The sequence below is a fragment of the Hippoglossus hippoglossus genome, chromosome 19, assembly GCF_009819705.1.
Source record: "Hippoglossus hippoglossus isolate fHipHip1 chromosome 19, fHipHip1.pri, whole genome shotgun sequence".
Taxonomy (NCBI): domain Eukaryota; kingdom Metazoa; phylum Chordata; class Actinopteri; order Pleuronectiformes; family Pleuronectidae; genus Hippoglossus; species Hippoglossus hippoglossus.
The window spans coordinates 1,410,817-1,426,809 of record NC_047169.1 but is presented as its reverse complement, the minus strand read 5'-3'; the positions used below and the strand labels follow the sequence as shown (position 1 = coordinate 1,426,809).

At 46.6% G+C, this 15,993-nt stretch overlaps 2 protein-coding genes and 1 long non-coding RNA gene across 3 annotated transcripts in view; 1 reads left to right on the top strand and 2 right to left on the bottom strand.

Moving 5' to 3' along the window:
- Positions 1-310: 310 nt before the first annotated feature.
- LOC117753395 (BTB/POZ domain-containing protein 17) lies at positions 311-4,016 on the bottom strand. The gene is made up of 3 exons (XM_034571472.1): positions 3,956-4,016; positions 2,226-2,520; positions 311-1,385 (listed from the first exon to the last, which is right to left on the bottom strand). The coding sequence occupies exons 1-3, from the start codon at positions 4,014-4,016 to the stop codon at positions 311-313; spliced, it is 1,431 nt and encodes a 476-aa protein (XP_034427363.1).
- A 5,046-nt stretch (positions 4,017-9,062) lies between these two features.
- Positions 9,063-14,913, top strand: gpr142 (G protein-coupled receptor 142). The gene is given in 4 exon segments (XM_034570765.1): positions 9,063-9,195; positions 12,772-12,926; positions 13,822-14,633; positions 14,635-14,913. Coding segments are annotated over 3 exon segments (1,098 nt in total). The 5' UTR covers positions 9,063-9,195; positions 12,772-12,787; the 3' UTR covers positions 14,782-14,913.
- Positions 9,085-15,993, bottom strand: part of LOC117753001 — a 17,248-nt gene continuing 10,339 nt past the window's right edge. The window contains exon 3 of the long non-coding RNA XR_004612177.1: positions 9,085-9,095. This is a non-coding gene — a long non-coding RNA (uncharacterized LOC117753001). The remainder of the gene's footprint in view (positions 9,096-15,993) is intronic.

Genomic DNA, 15,993 nt, shown 5'->3' with positions numbered 1-15,993 from the left:
GAAGAGACCGAAACCAACGTTTCTGTTAAAAACAGCTCAGTAGTTTCCTCAAGCAGCCGAACGCTGCAGCTTCTGGAGGAAGTGACTCAAACCGGAGGAAATCACATATTGGTGAGGGACTATTTTCAGCGGTGGATGAATCCACAATACACCGGCCTCATCTTTACAGAGACACGTTGTGATTTACAGATGCTCTCAGATCAGGAATCTCTGTATGAGACCAACATCAGCTGAGCTGGGGTTCCCGAGGGGTGAGGTCAGGAGGCCACAGGGGAGGAAGAGGAGGGAGGAAGAGGAGGGAGGAAGAGGCTCAGTTCTTGATGGTTATGAGGGTTTGGTAAAGTGGCTTCACCACAATGTGGAGGGAGAGCGAGCTGTCGATGAGGTATTCAGACGTCCGGCGGTAAAGGTCGGCCTCCGCTAAGAAGTCGCCGTTCTCCTCGGTGCTCTGGTGGAAGTTGTAGACGTGTCTCACCATCACCTTCCCCTGCTGCCGAGCCATCACCAGCACCGTCTTCTGGAAGTTCACCCCGGCGAAGTCAGCGCTGGACGTGGCAGGGGTGATGATGATGCGAGGGCGCCCCCCCTCCACGCGTGTCGGCTGCATGGCGCCCGTGTCCGTGTACATTGGCCTCAAGCTGAGGGGCAGCCAGCGGGGGGAGAACAAGGCGTTCCACGTCACCCGCTTGCTGGTGTCGTGGCCGCTGGGCCCCAGCTGGGTCTGGAAGCTGGTGCTGCGGTCGTCTCGCGTGGGGTTGTTGATGATCCAGGGCGACCCCCACACTGAGGACAGGTAGTTCCTGGGCACGAAGAGGCTGCAGTTCACGTCAAAGTATTTGGCCATGTGCAGCGGCGAGGCCGAGTGGAACTGGTAGGACATGTAGAGGAGGTCACGCACTGACTCCTGGTAGCGGGCCAGGACCGGGGACTGGGTCTGCAGGCGGAACAGCTCTTTGGGAGGCATCATGGCGTAACGCACGGCCCTCAGGGCGTTCTCCGCCGTCAGGCCGTCCGGCTGGTTCTGGATGATCCAGGCCTCCAGAGCGGCAAAGAGCTCCATCTCGCTCTGCAGGATGAGGTCGGAGCGCTGCAGCAGCGACATGAGCAGCTGGCTGCTGATGGTCACCCACTCGCCGCTCTGCAGCACCGACGACAGGTTCCAGGCCAGATACTGGAGGCAGCTGTCCCGCAGGGTCACGTCCCCGGCCAGCACGGCGTACTCGTACCAGCCCGCCACGTGGCCTGAGGGCGAGTCCCGGGCCAGATTCTGGGTCATGTACTGGGTGACGCCCTGTTGGAGACTCAGCACCTGGTACTTAGAGGCCAGCTTGTGGAGCGGCGTGGCCTGGTCCAGACGCAGAGACAGGTCTCCACAGTACAGATACCTGCACGGAGAGAGAAGCACCACATGTCGCCACCAATCAGACTCACTTCCTGTCACATGGAAACACGCAGTAAATACAGATGGAGGTTATGTTTTCACCTCGTTCTGATGCCTGGGATCAGACAGGGGCCAACGAAGAGCTCATTGAATCTTTTGGTGGATCCGGACAAAGTATCATTGATTTCTCAGGTCAGGACAGATTTCAATGTGGTTTCGTAACTTTTGGGCCTTGGCGGTTTGTTGGCCTTATTTAAAGCTGCTGCAGTTTGTTTTTTGCCCACTTGGGGGCAGTATAATCCAACGACAAGCCGGAAAACAAAACCCTAATAAACATTATTACATCAAAATGATTATGGCCGACACAGGACGACATTAAAACCCCACTGGAGAGAATATGAATCAGTTCTTTATCTCTATCGTGCTCTGAAAATCGTCATCTGGCTCATTAGCTGCTAAATACTCAACTAGCGCTCGTCCATGAAACCAAAACAATGAGCTGAAAGAGGCGAAATCACTTCCTTCGTCATCGGATTCATTTCTCACACAAAGTTTTATTTGGTGCAGCTTTAACAAGTCGTTTCCCTGCAGCTCTTCACAGCTGCTCTTTTATTTTGAATTCAGATTCAGATCAACCTCGTCAGCGTTGAGGATCAAATGGATTTAACCATCGATCTGTGCTCAGGCTCCTGGACGTCTCGGTGCTGCGCCACAGGAGCTTCATCGACCGCTCTGCTCGCTGCATGTGCTCATCATTGATCGTTTGCAGCTCTGCAGTTCGAGCCGATCCCACCGGAGGGCGTGATACCTCAGCGTGAAGCAGGGGGTGGATGTGACCTCTCACCTGATGAACTTGTCGAACACCGCGGCACAGTCGGCGTTCTCCTTCAGGACCAGCGTGCTGCTGTTGCGGCTCAGCAGCAGCTCCTCGAACATGGGGCTCTGCAGGGAGAGCACCAGAGAGTGAGCCTGGATCATCTTCACCTCGTCTCCACTCGGCGTCTCCACCCGCAGGGACACGTCACTGCCGTTCCCCTGGAGCAGCAGGGCCTCCAGGCGCTGCACCAGGGTCAGGGAGTGGCTGATGGTGTCCCCGCCGCCCGCGCCTCCGTCCTGGGCCCCGTCCACCTTCAGCATCCCTGGTGGGAGACAGAGGATGGAGGAGCACGTGTGTTACTCTAAATAAGACGTTCTACAAATAAGAGTTTGGATCAGACACTTTAAAATCAAAGGTTTAGTTTCTCGTAGGAACGAGCAGAAGGGACAGTTCTTTTTTTAGGGCAGATTGTGGGTCAGTGTCGTTCAGATCTATACGAGTCATTGATCCGTCCAGATGCTCTGGTGCGTCTGGTTAATGAGGGATTGTGGGTCACGTTTAATTAAAGTGGTTGTAGCGCACACACACACGCACACAAACAGACACACACACACACACACACACACACACACACACACACACACACACACACACACACACACACACACGCACACACACACACACACACACACACACACACAGTAGAGTAGTTGTTTCTTGATTCACCAAAGTTTTGTTCCTCTTTCGGATTCTTGATGAATATTTGAAACTTCCTGTTTCCTGGTTGTGTTGATGATTGAACCTTCTCGTCGCTGTGGAGACGTGTTTGTTTCACGTTGGTGTAAATGTTGTGGACGAAGGAAAAATAAACTCATGTGTCAGGCAAAGAAAAACAGCAGCAGGACAAACAACTTCCTGCAAAACGAACCTTCATCTGCAGGATTCAGTGCAGGTCGGCTGTGAGAGGGATTTTATCAAAGTCTAGATTCTAATGAAAAGAACGTGTTAAAGAATCAGTTCAGACAAATCAGAAAAATGATTCACGTTAGAAAAGAGAGAAGAAGAAGATTTTGATTTGATTGAATTCTAATAAAATACAAAGATCGGAAAATTAGAGAATAAAACTTGTAAAATTGAGAAGAAAGAAAAAGTAATTTAATTATTTTAACCTCACCGTTTTACTACAACATAAATATCCTGATTCCACAAATGCGAAATGTGAATTTTGTGGCAGATGAAGTGAATATTTCACAAACTCTTTTTTAATCTGACATTTTCTTCTGTCTATATACTTTCTTTGAAACTATGACACGTGGACATTTTAAAACCTGATTTGATTTCATCAACCTGCAGCTGCGGTGCTTTGAGATAAGAAGTAAAAAGTACAATGTAAACAGAACACAAAGTATTAGTGCTGCACATAAGTGAGATAAAAAATTGCACAGATAGAAAATGATTATCAGATAGTTTAATTAGTTTAAAACTTGAATGAGATATGTGCAATGTTTTAAAAAATGAACCTTAATCCTACAAACATGTTCACTGTTTGTTCAATGTTCATATTTTTTTGTAATTTGGCTGAAACAAACTTTTAGAAACACAAACAGTGACACATTTAGTTCTATGAGGAGAAATCCATCAAAGGCTCTTCTACTGTTTAGCATCATCCAAACTAAAAGATCCAAGGTGATTCTCTCCTCAGATCAGATTTCCACAGATGATCTGACCCCAGCTCAGTGGAGTCGTCTCTCACTCACCTGCAGCAGCTGCCTCCTGCAGACTCAGAGTCAGTAACAGCTGAACCAGTAGTTTCACCATCTTCTCTCTGTCTTCTTCGTCTTGTGTCCGTCCTCGTCTGGTTTCTGCTCCTGTCCGTTCGGCTGTGGAGGACCAGGAGGGAGGAGGTGTGGGGGGGGGGGGGGTCTGTGGTGTGTGTCTGAATGTGGGACGGGGGGGGTCACACACAGAACTTCATCGATCGGTGGGTGGAAACAGGCCTGGCTTGTTTCCATGACTACCACTTTGATTCTGACTTTCCTATCCTTGGGTATCAACGCTGCATCGACTCGGCGAGGAGGCCGCACGGGGCCTCGGACAGATGTGAGAGGGAAACATCTGGAGTTGTCCTGGCGTCTGCAGGTGAGACAGACGTTACCACAGGTTTCACTTCCAGAGATTCTCCCGGTGTTGAGAGTTCAGCAGCAGTTCGGTCCCCACACGTCGTTATGTGTGTCAGTGTGTTCACCCAGTTCAACACATGTGCGTGACACAGCAACACAAGCAATTTATTCACGGCCTCGGGCCAAAGCACGATTCATCGGGGGGGGGGACTCAGTTACACAATCAATATTTCAATGTTCATGATTCTGACAAAAGTCCCGATTGTTTCTTTGAAAAGACGAAAAATCACAAACCAGAGTCTGTTCAGGAGAGAACCAGACGTTGGAAGCTGCGGTGGTGACACACGTGAAGGTACGATGTGTTTCATGGTGTCTGGTCAGTGTTGTTGGCGTGTGCACGGATCACGTGCACCAGAATCGATGTTGACACAGGATGAGTTCCTCTGTCCCAGTCTGACTCTGACTGGAGCAGCTCAGACAAACCAGTGACCTGAAGAGGGAAAGCATGGTTGGTTCAGTTTAGTTTTTCTGTGAACGCGACTTTAAGGTTTTCTTGATAAAACTCAAAATATTTAGTTCACATTTATTTTATTTTGGCAGCAAATGTCATGAGAATGTTTCTGGTTTTTAAGAGTTGGTCCAGAAATCATCTGTTTACATCTCGTAGCTTCTTTACCGACAATGAACTGAGGCCATTTTGATTTGTGCTTCTCACAGCAGTAAAATTACATTTTCAGAAATGTGAAAAAGGTTTAAATTCAGAGTAAATATTCTTGCAACCCATGAAAAACCTGACATTTTAATTTGACTCATTTTCAGTGGAACAACATTTGACAGAGGAAAGAAATATTCATGTGTATCACAAAATATTAAAATGAAACCAAAGTTTTCTGTGTGATGAGATGGAAGTAGAGCAATGACCAACAGGGGGCGACTCCACTAGAATTAAAAGAAGTCCCAGTGTGTGTGTGTGTGTGTGTGTGTGTGTGTGTGTGTGTGTGTGTGTGTGTGTGTGTGTGTGTGTGTGTGTGTGTGTGTGTGGGGGTGTGTGTGAGTGTGTGAAGATGAAACTACTTGTAATTACAGCTCATGTCCACTAGAGGGCAGAACAGCTGCATCTGATCAGCAGCTTCATTTCAGATACAAACATGTGAAACTACTGAGTTTTTCAATCTGTAAAAATCATAATAACACAACTGATGAAACATTAAATGATGATTTTTTACAAAAACAGTACGACACAAAACAGAAGAATCTCAGAATGTGAACAACATGTAAAAGAATGAAAGGAAAAGTGAAATAATCCAACAGTTTATTCTCTAAAGTGAATTATCTTCAGAGGTTTTTCTTCTTCTGCTCTTCACTGATCGTTTGACTCTTGTTCCTGAGTGTGACTGATGATCTCTAATCACTGAAGACGTGTTTTCTGCAGCTGCAGCAGATTGAGCTTGTTTGTTCGAGCGTCACAGCTTCGGTATGTTTTGGACTAATAATGAAACATCAGTTAGGGACGTGCAGTGATTGTGCTGCAGTTACACCATCAGAGCTGGAGCTGATCTAACAGTCAGCTACTGATCCATAAATGTTGCTCAAGTTCTACAAGTTTATTGTCACGTTGTGTTGACAGTAAATTCTGTGCAATGAAGCAGAGAAATAAATCAGTTTCAACCTTTGTTTACACCACAAAGTACAAAAATCCCTGTTTCACAAGTGTGCAGCATTTCAACTTTAAAAACAAACGGGGATAAAGACAGTTTTAAATCAAGCTGCAACTTTTCATCGTGATCCATGAATTATTCCACAGGAAATCAACAAGAATATGGTATAAATAATCCCTGGATCCAGATCTGTACCAAACTTGAATGGCTTCTTCTCTGCAGTAGTTTTGGTGTGAATCCTGTAAACAGACAGACGCAGAGTAAACCATCCCCTCCCGGGTGGGGGTGAACATCTTCCTGCTGCAGAGTCTCAGAGTCAGAGCAGAGATCAGGTGACAGTGTGTCTGGAGAGCCGCTCGTGTTTCAGTCTTTTTGCCTGAAAGCTGCACAGACTGACAGTTTGGCGAGCTGAGGTCGTGGCCGGCGTCCGGAGGGAGGTGACCTGTGAGAGGAGGAGCTCGGCCCCAGCATCACTTTATCTCTCTGCAGTGGCTCCATTAACCTCCACCCGCCTCCTTCAGACTGCCACCGGGCCCCAGAGGAAGAGGAGGCGCTTGTTTGCGGGAGCGTTGGCAGGTGGAGCTCCAACATAAACCTCTGCTGCCGTTAGAGATTTAAACGTTCTGCACCGAAATGATCATTAAACAGTTTATTTAAATACGACCTTCTTCTCTCAATCCACACTTAATCAGAGACAGAGAGTTCCTCGACTCACGTCCAGAACATTCTTGAGACAGAACTTTTTCCATTTCAGGAGAGTTATTCTTCTTTTATCATCTGATGACTCAAAGATTCTGAATTCAGAATTTAAAGAAGTTCTCAGGCAAAAGAATTATAAAGAAATTTAAATTACAACCCTCGTAACATGTAAATAATACAGATAATTTATAGGATGTGAAGCCTCAATTTTGGCAAATTGTCCAGCGCCATCTTTGATTTTTGAAACCAGAAGTAACCATATTAGGAGGAGCAGTGGGTGGAGCCTGACTGAGAGATCAAGGACACGCCCACCTACACCTGCGGCCGTATCCACGCCTTAAAGCAGACGATGCGTTACAGACTCAAACTGAGACGTAAACTCCTTAGAGAAATGTTTACTGACGTTATAAATCAAGTGAGTGAGTCATTTTCTCCTTGACTTCTATAGAAACAACCAGTGGAGTCACCCCCTGCTGGTCATTTGAGAGAATACACGTTTCAGGCACTTCTACGTTGGCTTCTCTTTCCGGACCTGGAGTCTACGAACATTTTGATGAACAGTCGGTGGTTTATGGGATGAATCTAGCAGAGGTACCGTGATAGACCAGAAGGAACAGACGTTATACCGTGTTGGTTCTGCCTCAGTGATTTGTTCTGGGTTTTCTAAAGTGACTTCATTCTGTTGACTGTGGAGACACATATCCACCTCGGCATCGAGAAGAAGACATTAAGTTTAACCTCTCACTTCCTCCCTGATCCTCCCTCTGCGTCTTCACCCTCAGATCCAACAGCTCCGATCAATAATGACTCATGTCGGCCTCTGATCGCCGCCTGCCAAGCTCCATTATTTGCTCGACTGCCCCCTGCTGCAGCCTGAGGTCAGAGGTTTGTCACTGTAAGTTGAATAAACACATAAAATGATTCGCAGCTGCAGGATGACGGACACCAAACTGTGTCAGAGCTCCCGTCGGCCTCAGGTTCGTAAACGATCCGTCAACAGACTAAGCTGATGGATGAATTCGTGCTTCGCTCGTTTCATGCACTGTTTTCTTTGGAGCTTTGCTATTACCAACAATTTGCAGTCGTGAGACGAGAGTTCTCCGAGGATTTAGCTGAATTAAGGACTCGTCCGTCTCATACTAAACAACAAATCGGCTCCACGTCCACTGATCTCACTGATTTCCTCCCTCGCAAGTGAGTTAGATCCAAATGCTGCGACGAATTCATACATGTGATTAAGAAGCGTCTCCTGCTGAGCGTCGTCTCGTGTGTGGACGTGTGCTAATAAAGTCGTAGGCTCATAAATGTCACAATAAAAAGATGCTCATTGGGACAAAAGGTTGGTTTTCACTGCGTGAGGTTAAAGACAACGCTGTGCTGCTAAGTGTGTGTCTGTCTGTGTGTGTGTGTGTCTGTCTGTGTGTGTGTGTGTGTTAACTTCTCAGAGACGACACTGAACCTCCTGCAGCACTGTGTCCTCATTCCATGCTAAATACTTAGTTATGTATTTATGTAAAATAAAAAACATCACGTATCTTCATTAACTATAATAACTATAGAAAGGTAGTTTACATAAAACATCATATATTATAAATATATTGGACTAATCACAATATAACCACTTTACATGGAGAGGTTGAGACTCACAATCACGCACAACTAGCAACACACTAAACAAAGATGAAACATGTGTTGTGCGTTTATCCCTGAAGGAGCTGAAGTTAGCATTTAGCCTCACGAGGTCTTTAGCACGACGCAGACTCAGGTTTGTTTTCTCTTTTGAGTCTTTCAACAAAAAGCTGCTTTACTGTTCCGAGTTGGATTTATGAATCAGTTTGAGTCAAATTGTCGTTATAACATTTTGCACAAACAACTTTGTGAAGTTTTTACACCGTAAAGTTGCGCTGGACGTTAATCAAAGTGAGACTCTGACGGTTTTACTGTGAATCTGCAACGACACGGTCACAGTTTGTTCCCGGCTGGAGTTTGGATTCAGCCTCTTTCTGCACACTCACAACTTTGTGTGCTCTTTTCCAGCGTGAACACACTTCAGACCTAAATCCCTGTGTGAAGCCTCTGCAATATGCAGCTGGAACGCAGCCGACCAGACACCAGCACACTTCATTCCCTGTGGTTTTCCACTGGTTTCCCCTCTATCCCTCTCTGCTGTGCTCTGTTCTTCATCTCTCTCTCTCTGTGTCATTTACCTCTTTCCATCCTCACATCAGTCCCTCCCTCTCTCTCCCTCTCTCTCTCCTGTCTTACCCTTCCCACATTTTCACTCCCCCTCTGCCTCATTTCTCCCGTCTCCCTCTTGTCACTCGTCGCAGTGATGTACCAGCTGCCTGGACTCCACTTCTCCTCCTCCTCCTCCTCCTCCTCCTCCTCCTCCTCCTCCTCCTCACCTCCTCAGCCTGTGTCTGTCAGCGATGGGACTCTGTAGGAGCCTCGGGGGGACGACAGAGCAGAGGAGCGGCTGCAGCTCAGGTGGAGAGTCACTGTGAGAACTGGATGTAGAAGGTAAGACTGCAGACGCTGAGATTAAACACACAAGTCAGAGAAAAGCTCTGTGATCACTTGTGTTCAAGTGTTTCTTCTGAAATCGGAGCAGCAACAGATGTTGATTCATGGTGAAGTCTTATTATAAAAGTTATTTAAAGAAGCAGGGAGAGTCTCTGCATCGTCTCATAACTGACACTGTACTGAACTCTGAGCGTTCACGTTAATTGAAGTTACTCGTATAGTTTTCTTGTGGTTTCTCCCCTGAGATCTTCTGAGAAAGACACATTTATCTTTATATTCGCTGTAATTTCTGCCAAACTGCACTTCTGGACCGTGTCTTGCTAACAGCGCGGACCACAGGTCAGGGTATTTTCCTCGTGCATGAACTTTGCAGCAGCACAGTTCACGTTCTGCACGACGAGGACAGCAGCCATTGATTTCCCATAGCAGTTGCTTCACATTTCAAAATGCATCGTCCTGGCTCCCATGGAAAACGATATGTTTGCTGTACAGTGAGGCCGGCGGCTCCCTTTATCTGGCAGCGCTGTTGTTTCAGGTGCTGTGTCTCTTGATGAATAATTAAAAGGACCCAGCGGAGCACGGGCAGAGTTCAGATCAGCTTCCTGGGCACGGAGGCCTCCTGCAGAGCCGCAGCCTGGAGCCTCCAGCTGCATCTCAACCCTGGGAAGACGAGTCTGAATCAGAACCAGCCCTCGCCCTCTGATCCGCAGTCGCTCAGCTGTGAGGTTGATTCCTCAGAGGAAACGGTCAGCTGACACTTGACTGAAGCAGAATATGATCGAGGTCTTCTGCTGCCATGTCGATTCCTTTCATTTCCCCTGAGTAGAAAGTCTGTAACTGTCTGAGAGTGAGTTTAATGAAACACCACGGAGGTGCAAACGCCTCCATATCCAGATCCAGGGTCTGCAGCACCCGAGGGAACGGACACGACGATTTGTCAGCTCAGGAAACGAGAGGGAGAGTGAAGTGTGATGAAGACGAGGAGACGCAGAACTCCTCACGCTCTCATTTGCTGCCTTCATCATTAAAGAGGAGCTCGGCCGGTGGAGGAGAAGTGGCTGCTGGGATATTGACTGACCAGTTTAATTACTGGTCCCTCGTGGCGTTTAGCCGGCAACCTCACAACCTTCTCCATCGTCCAATGGTCCTCGTGGTCCTGAGACGAGGCTCAGAGCAAACACATCAGGTGTTAGAGCAGAAAGGAAAAGTGCTCAAGCAGGAGGAATGTTGTTTCCTGTGCAGGTTCCTGCAGCGCGGGAGCTTCAGTCGAGTCGTTACATCAGTCTCATCCGGAGACAGAGATCAGGAAATGTAGCTGATGATGCAACAGGTTCCACAAAATCTAATCAAACAGGAACAGATTTAAGAATCAATAAAATATTCATATTCCTTATCTAAACCGTTTAACCTTTGAGGCTGTGAAAACTGGGGATTTAACAACACATCAAACTGTTGTTGTGCGTTTTCTTTATCTGATGCAGCTGTGATATCAAAGAGATAAGAGATTTAAAATGTTTTTTTATTATGTCTAGTATGTTTTCTTGTGTGGTAAATACACATTTCATATATAAGTTCAGTAGAGAACAGAGAGGAGGTCACACACTGCAGATTAATGTACAGTTTATCTGCTTCTCCTGTGGGAGTCCTTATTAATACTGAATAAGACGACTCAGCACGTGGAGCCAGTTACGTGACAAAGAGTGAAATCTGAGAATGTTTTCATCCATAAACAAAGACGACAATCTCCTAATTTATGGTCTGGATTTAAGACTTAGTGTCAAAACGCTGGAGCGTGAAGACGTCGTCTCACAACATCACAGACGGAGGAGGACAGAGGATCTAACAGAGGAAACAGAGGAACATTCGTCTATAGTAAATTAATGACAACACATTTAACAGCCTCCATTTCACCCAGATGCTAATTCTCTCTTATTGTTTTCACATTGGAAACAACAGATGATAAAAACATCTTTAAAAATATCTATTGTTTTTCTGTTGTGTAGATTTCTATTGATGGAGTTGACCCATGTTTTTATGGCCTGAATTAAATGCTTGGTTTTACTTTAATTATTTATTAAATTGTTATAGGTATTCTTAGGTGTAGAGAAAGGTGTCGTAAAGTAAAATGTATTATTATTATTATTATTATTAACAACTCAGGAAAACTCTGCTATTATCAAACAATACGATTGGATGTACTCTTTTTTTTATAACAATTTTTTAATGTTTAATGCAGTAACGTAAATATCCGATAGAATCATTTAAGTAAATGATTTAGTTTTTAACGAGGGGACCACTGAGACTTTTCACGTCTTCTACCAGGTAACGAGGATAAAAAAAGACCGTCGGTCACTTTGACTCGTGACGTGAATCAAGTCTCTCACCGACTCCGTCCCACAATGCACCAGCTCCCTGTGCCACAGACTGAGTTACACCATCGATCTCCATGAATCTATTTCAGACCTCTTCTTAACGTGCGGGGGTGAATCCGAGCAGCCGAGCGTTGAGATGTTCGATGCACATTTATTTTATGTGCACATCCAGGGTTCTGGCACAGAAACAGCTTTTACGACGGCAGAAACCAAAGAGTTGGTGATTCACCCTCAGTCGTGGGGCCAGTTTCAGCGGTGATGGTGTTTACGTTGGTTGAGCTTCTACAAATGGTTTGTGAGTGAAGGCTGCAGAGATAACACAGTTCAAATATGGCCTCATGCATGAGCGGAGCAAATTAGGACGAGAGAGACGGAGGAAAACAGGATGGACGGCACCAGGTGAAAAGGTCAGACAGGGAGACGGTAATGACGGCGGGGCGGGTGGAGGGCGACGGGGTCGTGGCGTTCGGCCCATCTGTTGTTGACGAGCTGACGTTTAATCGACTGAGTCCAAACGCTGCGTTTTCACTGTTTGAATCTGTTTGACTCAGCGAACATCAGTTAGCTGATGAAGCATCTGCATGTGACGTCATCATGTGAGACTCGTTATATTAATATTTATAATATCACAGGTTCCTCCCTGACCTCAGTAAACCAAAGGATTTAATAAAGTAATTATTGATTTACTAAATAAGAATTTTTGCAAATGAAACCTAGTTTAAATACAGATTTCCTCAATTTACCTGCTGTTGAATAAGTTCATCCCCTCGATCATGAAACTAGATCTTTATTAAATAATTAGTCCAAGTTTCAGTTGCAATTTGGATAAAAAACTGATAAAACATTAAAAACATTATATATATTTAATATATTTATATATCTAATTAACGTGCAGCATAAAAAGCACAAAAACATTGAATAATTCTTAAAGCCTGCATTTGTTAAACCCGACCTTAACTTTACATTAAATCTGTTTCAGTATTACGCAGCAGTTTCACTTTAAATCCTTTAAATCCTTTAAATCCTTTAAATCCAACTCTCCGTACTTTCCCACAACGCGACTCTGTCTCTGTTTACTGTAAGAAAAGTATAGAACATCAGATTCATCCTTTAAATCCACAGTCGGACAAAGTTATTAGTTTTTCTGGACTTTCTCCGTTCAGACTTTGAACCGTTGCTCTGTCTCTGCCTCGTTCTCCAGGGGAAGCACCAAGGTCATGATCGACTGGCCCAATGTGACGGCGTCCGGCCCCCGGGAGCTGGGCCTGAAACCCGAGGAGCTGCAGAAGTCCAAGTGTGTGTTGGGCTTCATCCCGGTCATCTACTACAGCGTCCTGCTGTGTGTGGGAGTCCCAGGTACCAGACGTTTAACTGAGCTCAACCTTTCTTTCCACAGGACCGACCCTTTAAACGTCTTTTAATCAGCTGCTTCTGCACTGAGCCACAGTCGATGTGTAAAACGAGAACCCGTTGAATCTCTGCTTCGACGTCTTTTCAGAACAAAAGTGGGAACTGCCCCCGAGAGGAGAAATCAATGCTCAGGTACTTTACTGCAGCGCTAATGGCCCATTCAGATAATATAGTGTTGCAGCATCTTAGCCTCTGACGGCTCTTTTCACAGGCGGCAATAATCCAATGATCTAACCATCAATACGTTTGGGTTTATGAGCTCATTTCCATCCGTCCTTGGAATCTCGCCACAGCAAAATTTATGGCCTCAATAATCCAGGAAGTGGAAATAACTGCCAGTTTGATGGAAGGTGTTTACACCAGCGTTGTTCTCATTACTGAGCTTCGTCTACAAGTCGATGAATATTGATCGAGCAGGGATCAGGGGAAGAGCGGCGATCACAACAAGAGGACGAGTGGACGAGCGTCCATGTGACCTCTGGGTGTCCTCATTATCTTCACAGGGACATAAAGGTAAAAGGTCGGAGGCCACAGGCAACATAAATATTCTGCTGTCGACAAGAGAACACAAACAGACCCTGTCAAATCCACAGAGACGCTGTTTTACATAAAAGACGAATTCATTCATTGTACTGATTAATGAGACACATCTAGTCCCCTGATTATAACTTTCATCAGTTAGCTCAGAAGAAGAAGAAAGTTGGAAGTAGTCTTTTCTTCGGAGGAACCGTTTCCTCTGACGTTACCCAGAGATGATCTGAGGTCAGAGTTCCGCATCACCACAGATTTAACTGGTTTTCTTCTTCCTGCTCAGACCTGACGTGATGTTTGTCTCTTTCAGTGAACGTCCTCACGGCGGTGGCCTTGGCTCGTCTGGCGTCCCGCACCAAGAAAGCTCTGTATTATTACCTCCTGGCAGTGACGGGCTCAGACATTCTCTCCCAACTCTTCATCATCTTCGTCGGCTTCCTGCTGGAGACGGCGGTCTTTCACCGCGATGTCCCTTCACTCCTGCTGCACTCCGTCAGCGCCGCAGAGTTCGCTGCCAATCACGCCTCCATCTGGTCCACCGTGCCCCTCACCGTGGACCGCTATGTGGCGCTGTGCCACCCCCTCCTCCACCGCCAGATCAGCTACCCGGCCCGAGCCAGGAAGATCATCGCCGTGGTCCTGGCGTTATCGCTCGTGTCCGGCGTGCCCTTCTTCTGGTGGTCAGACATGTGGAGGAACAGCCACCCGCCCACGGCGCGGGACACCGTCCTCATATGGACACACGTGACCATCATCTACTTCCTGCCCTGCAGCATCTTCTTGGTGCTGAACTCGTTGATAATCCGGACGCTGATGTTGAGGCAGAGGCAGCAGCGCTGCCACGAGGAATGTGGGCCGAAGTCGGCGCCTCCAGGGCGACTTGGGAAAACCACGGCCATGCTGCTGGCCATCACCTCCGTGTTCTCTGTGCTGTGGGCCCCCAGGACGGTCGTGGTCATCTACCACCTGTACGTGTCCTCGGTCCACAGAGACTGGCGCGTCCACTTGGCCTACGACCTGTCCAACATGCTGGCCATGCTCAACACGGCCGTCAACTTCTTCCTCTACTGCTTCGTCAGTAAGCCTTTCCGCGGCGCCGTGCGGGACGTGGTGCTGCTCAGGGGGGGGGCCGCTGTATCCCCGCCGCGCTCTGCCGCAGCACCAGGCCCCCAACCACGCCTCCATCTCCTCCCTGTACAGTGGGAACCACAAGCGCTGGCAGCGGGAGTCCACCCCCTTGTCACCTCGCAGGGCCACGAAACCCTCGTGACCCTTTGCTCCGTCCTCTTAATCCAAAACACCCGTCATCCCAGGGACCCCGAGCACGTCGGGCCCCAGGGACGCTCCAGCTACGACCGTGGCCCTCAGCCAGTCGGCCCCGGGGCCCCGACGTGACCTCAGCTCAGAAGAAGTATGTGTCTTGTATCATGATGAAGTGTCAGCAGCTGATGTTCGTCCAGCTAAACCAGATAAGATGACAAGTTATTTATTTTTCTCCTGAAGAATTTGTTTTTTTTTCTCGTTCCCGTAGACGGTAGAAATGTGACAGAATGTGTTTTATAGAGTTATGAGGAAAAAAAGCAAAACAGTTTGGTTTCTCTGTGAGTGAATCAGTGGTTAGTGTCATTTAGTGGGTTTTAAATACTCTGTGTCTCTGTAAGGAGGAATCAGAGTTGTATTTGAGCCGCTGCAGTTGTGTGACGATACTGAACTCGGCTCCAGATACAAAAATCCTCGTGAGATGCAACTGGACGGAGCGAGAAATGAAGCAGGAGCGAGGACGCTGCTCTTCAAACAGACGGACGACTACACCACCGACCAGCAGAGCCACAGCTCCACTAAACAAACCACAGATTAGTGGTCTGCACACACACACACACACACACACACACACACACACACACACACACACACACACACACACACACACACACACACACACACACACACACACACACACACACACACACACTCTAAAGTCACCAGGTACATTTCCATTCCCTCCAACAGGACATGAACTGAATTGACGTTGTGTCAGTGGAGATCTGCTCATAAAACCTGTAACTGTTCATTTGCGGATATGATTGTGAGTATTGATTGAACAACCTGTTGTTGATGTGTTTGTGTTTTTTAATGAATGCACGTGGGAAACGTGAGTGATGATGTCGTCTGATTGTTTCTGCAGCTCTGATCTGGTTCTGTCCTGATTTCAGACACATTTAAAACATTTAAACTGCTTAAAAGAAAACTATATTTCAGTTTTACATAATGTGGACATTTGTCACATGTAAACTTCAACCTCATTCAATTTTAAACTACATCCTAATATTCTAATTCAATCCAGTAACAGATTTGTTTTCTTTTAATGCTCTGAATACATTTTTGGATTGGAAACATTTCACTGCCAGAATTTCAAAGTTGTAAAATGTATTGTGAACAGTTTTCAGATTCAGATTTGAATCCAGATTTGAATCCGGTGTAA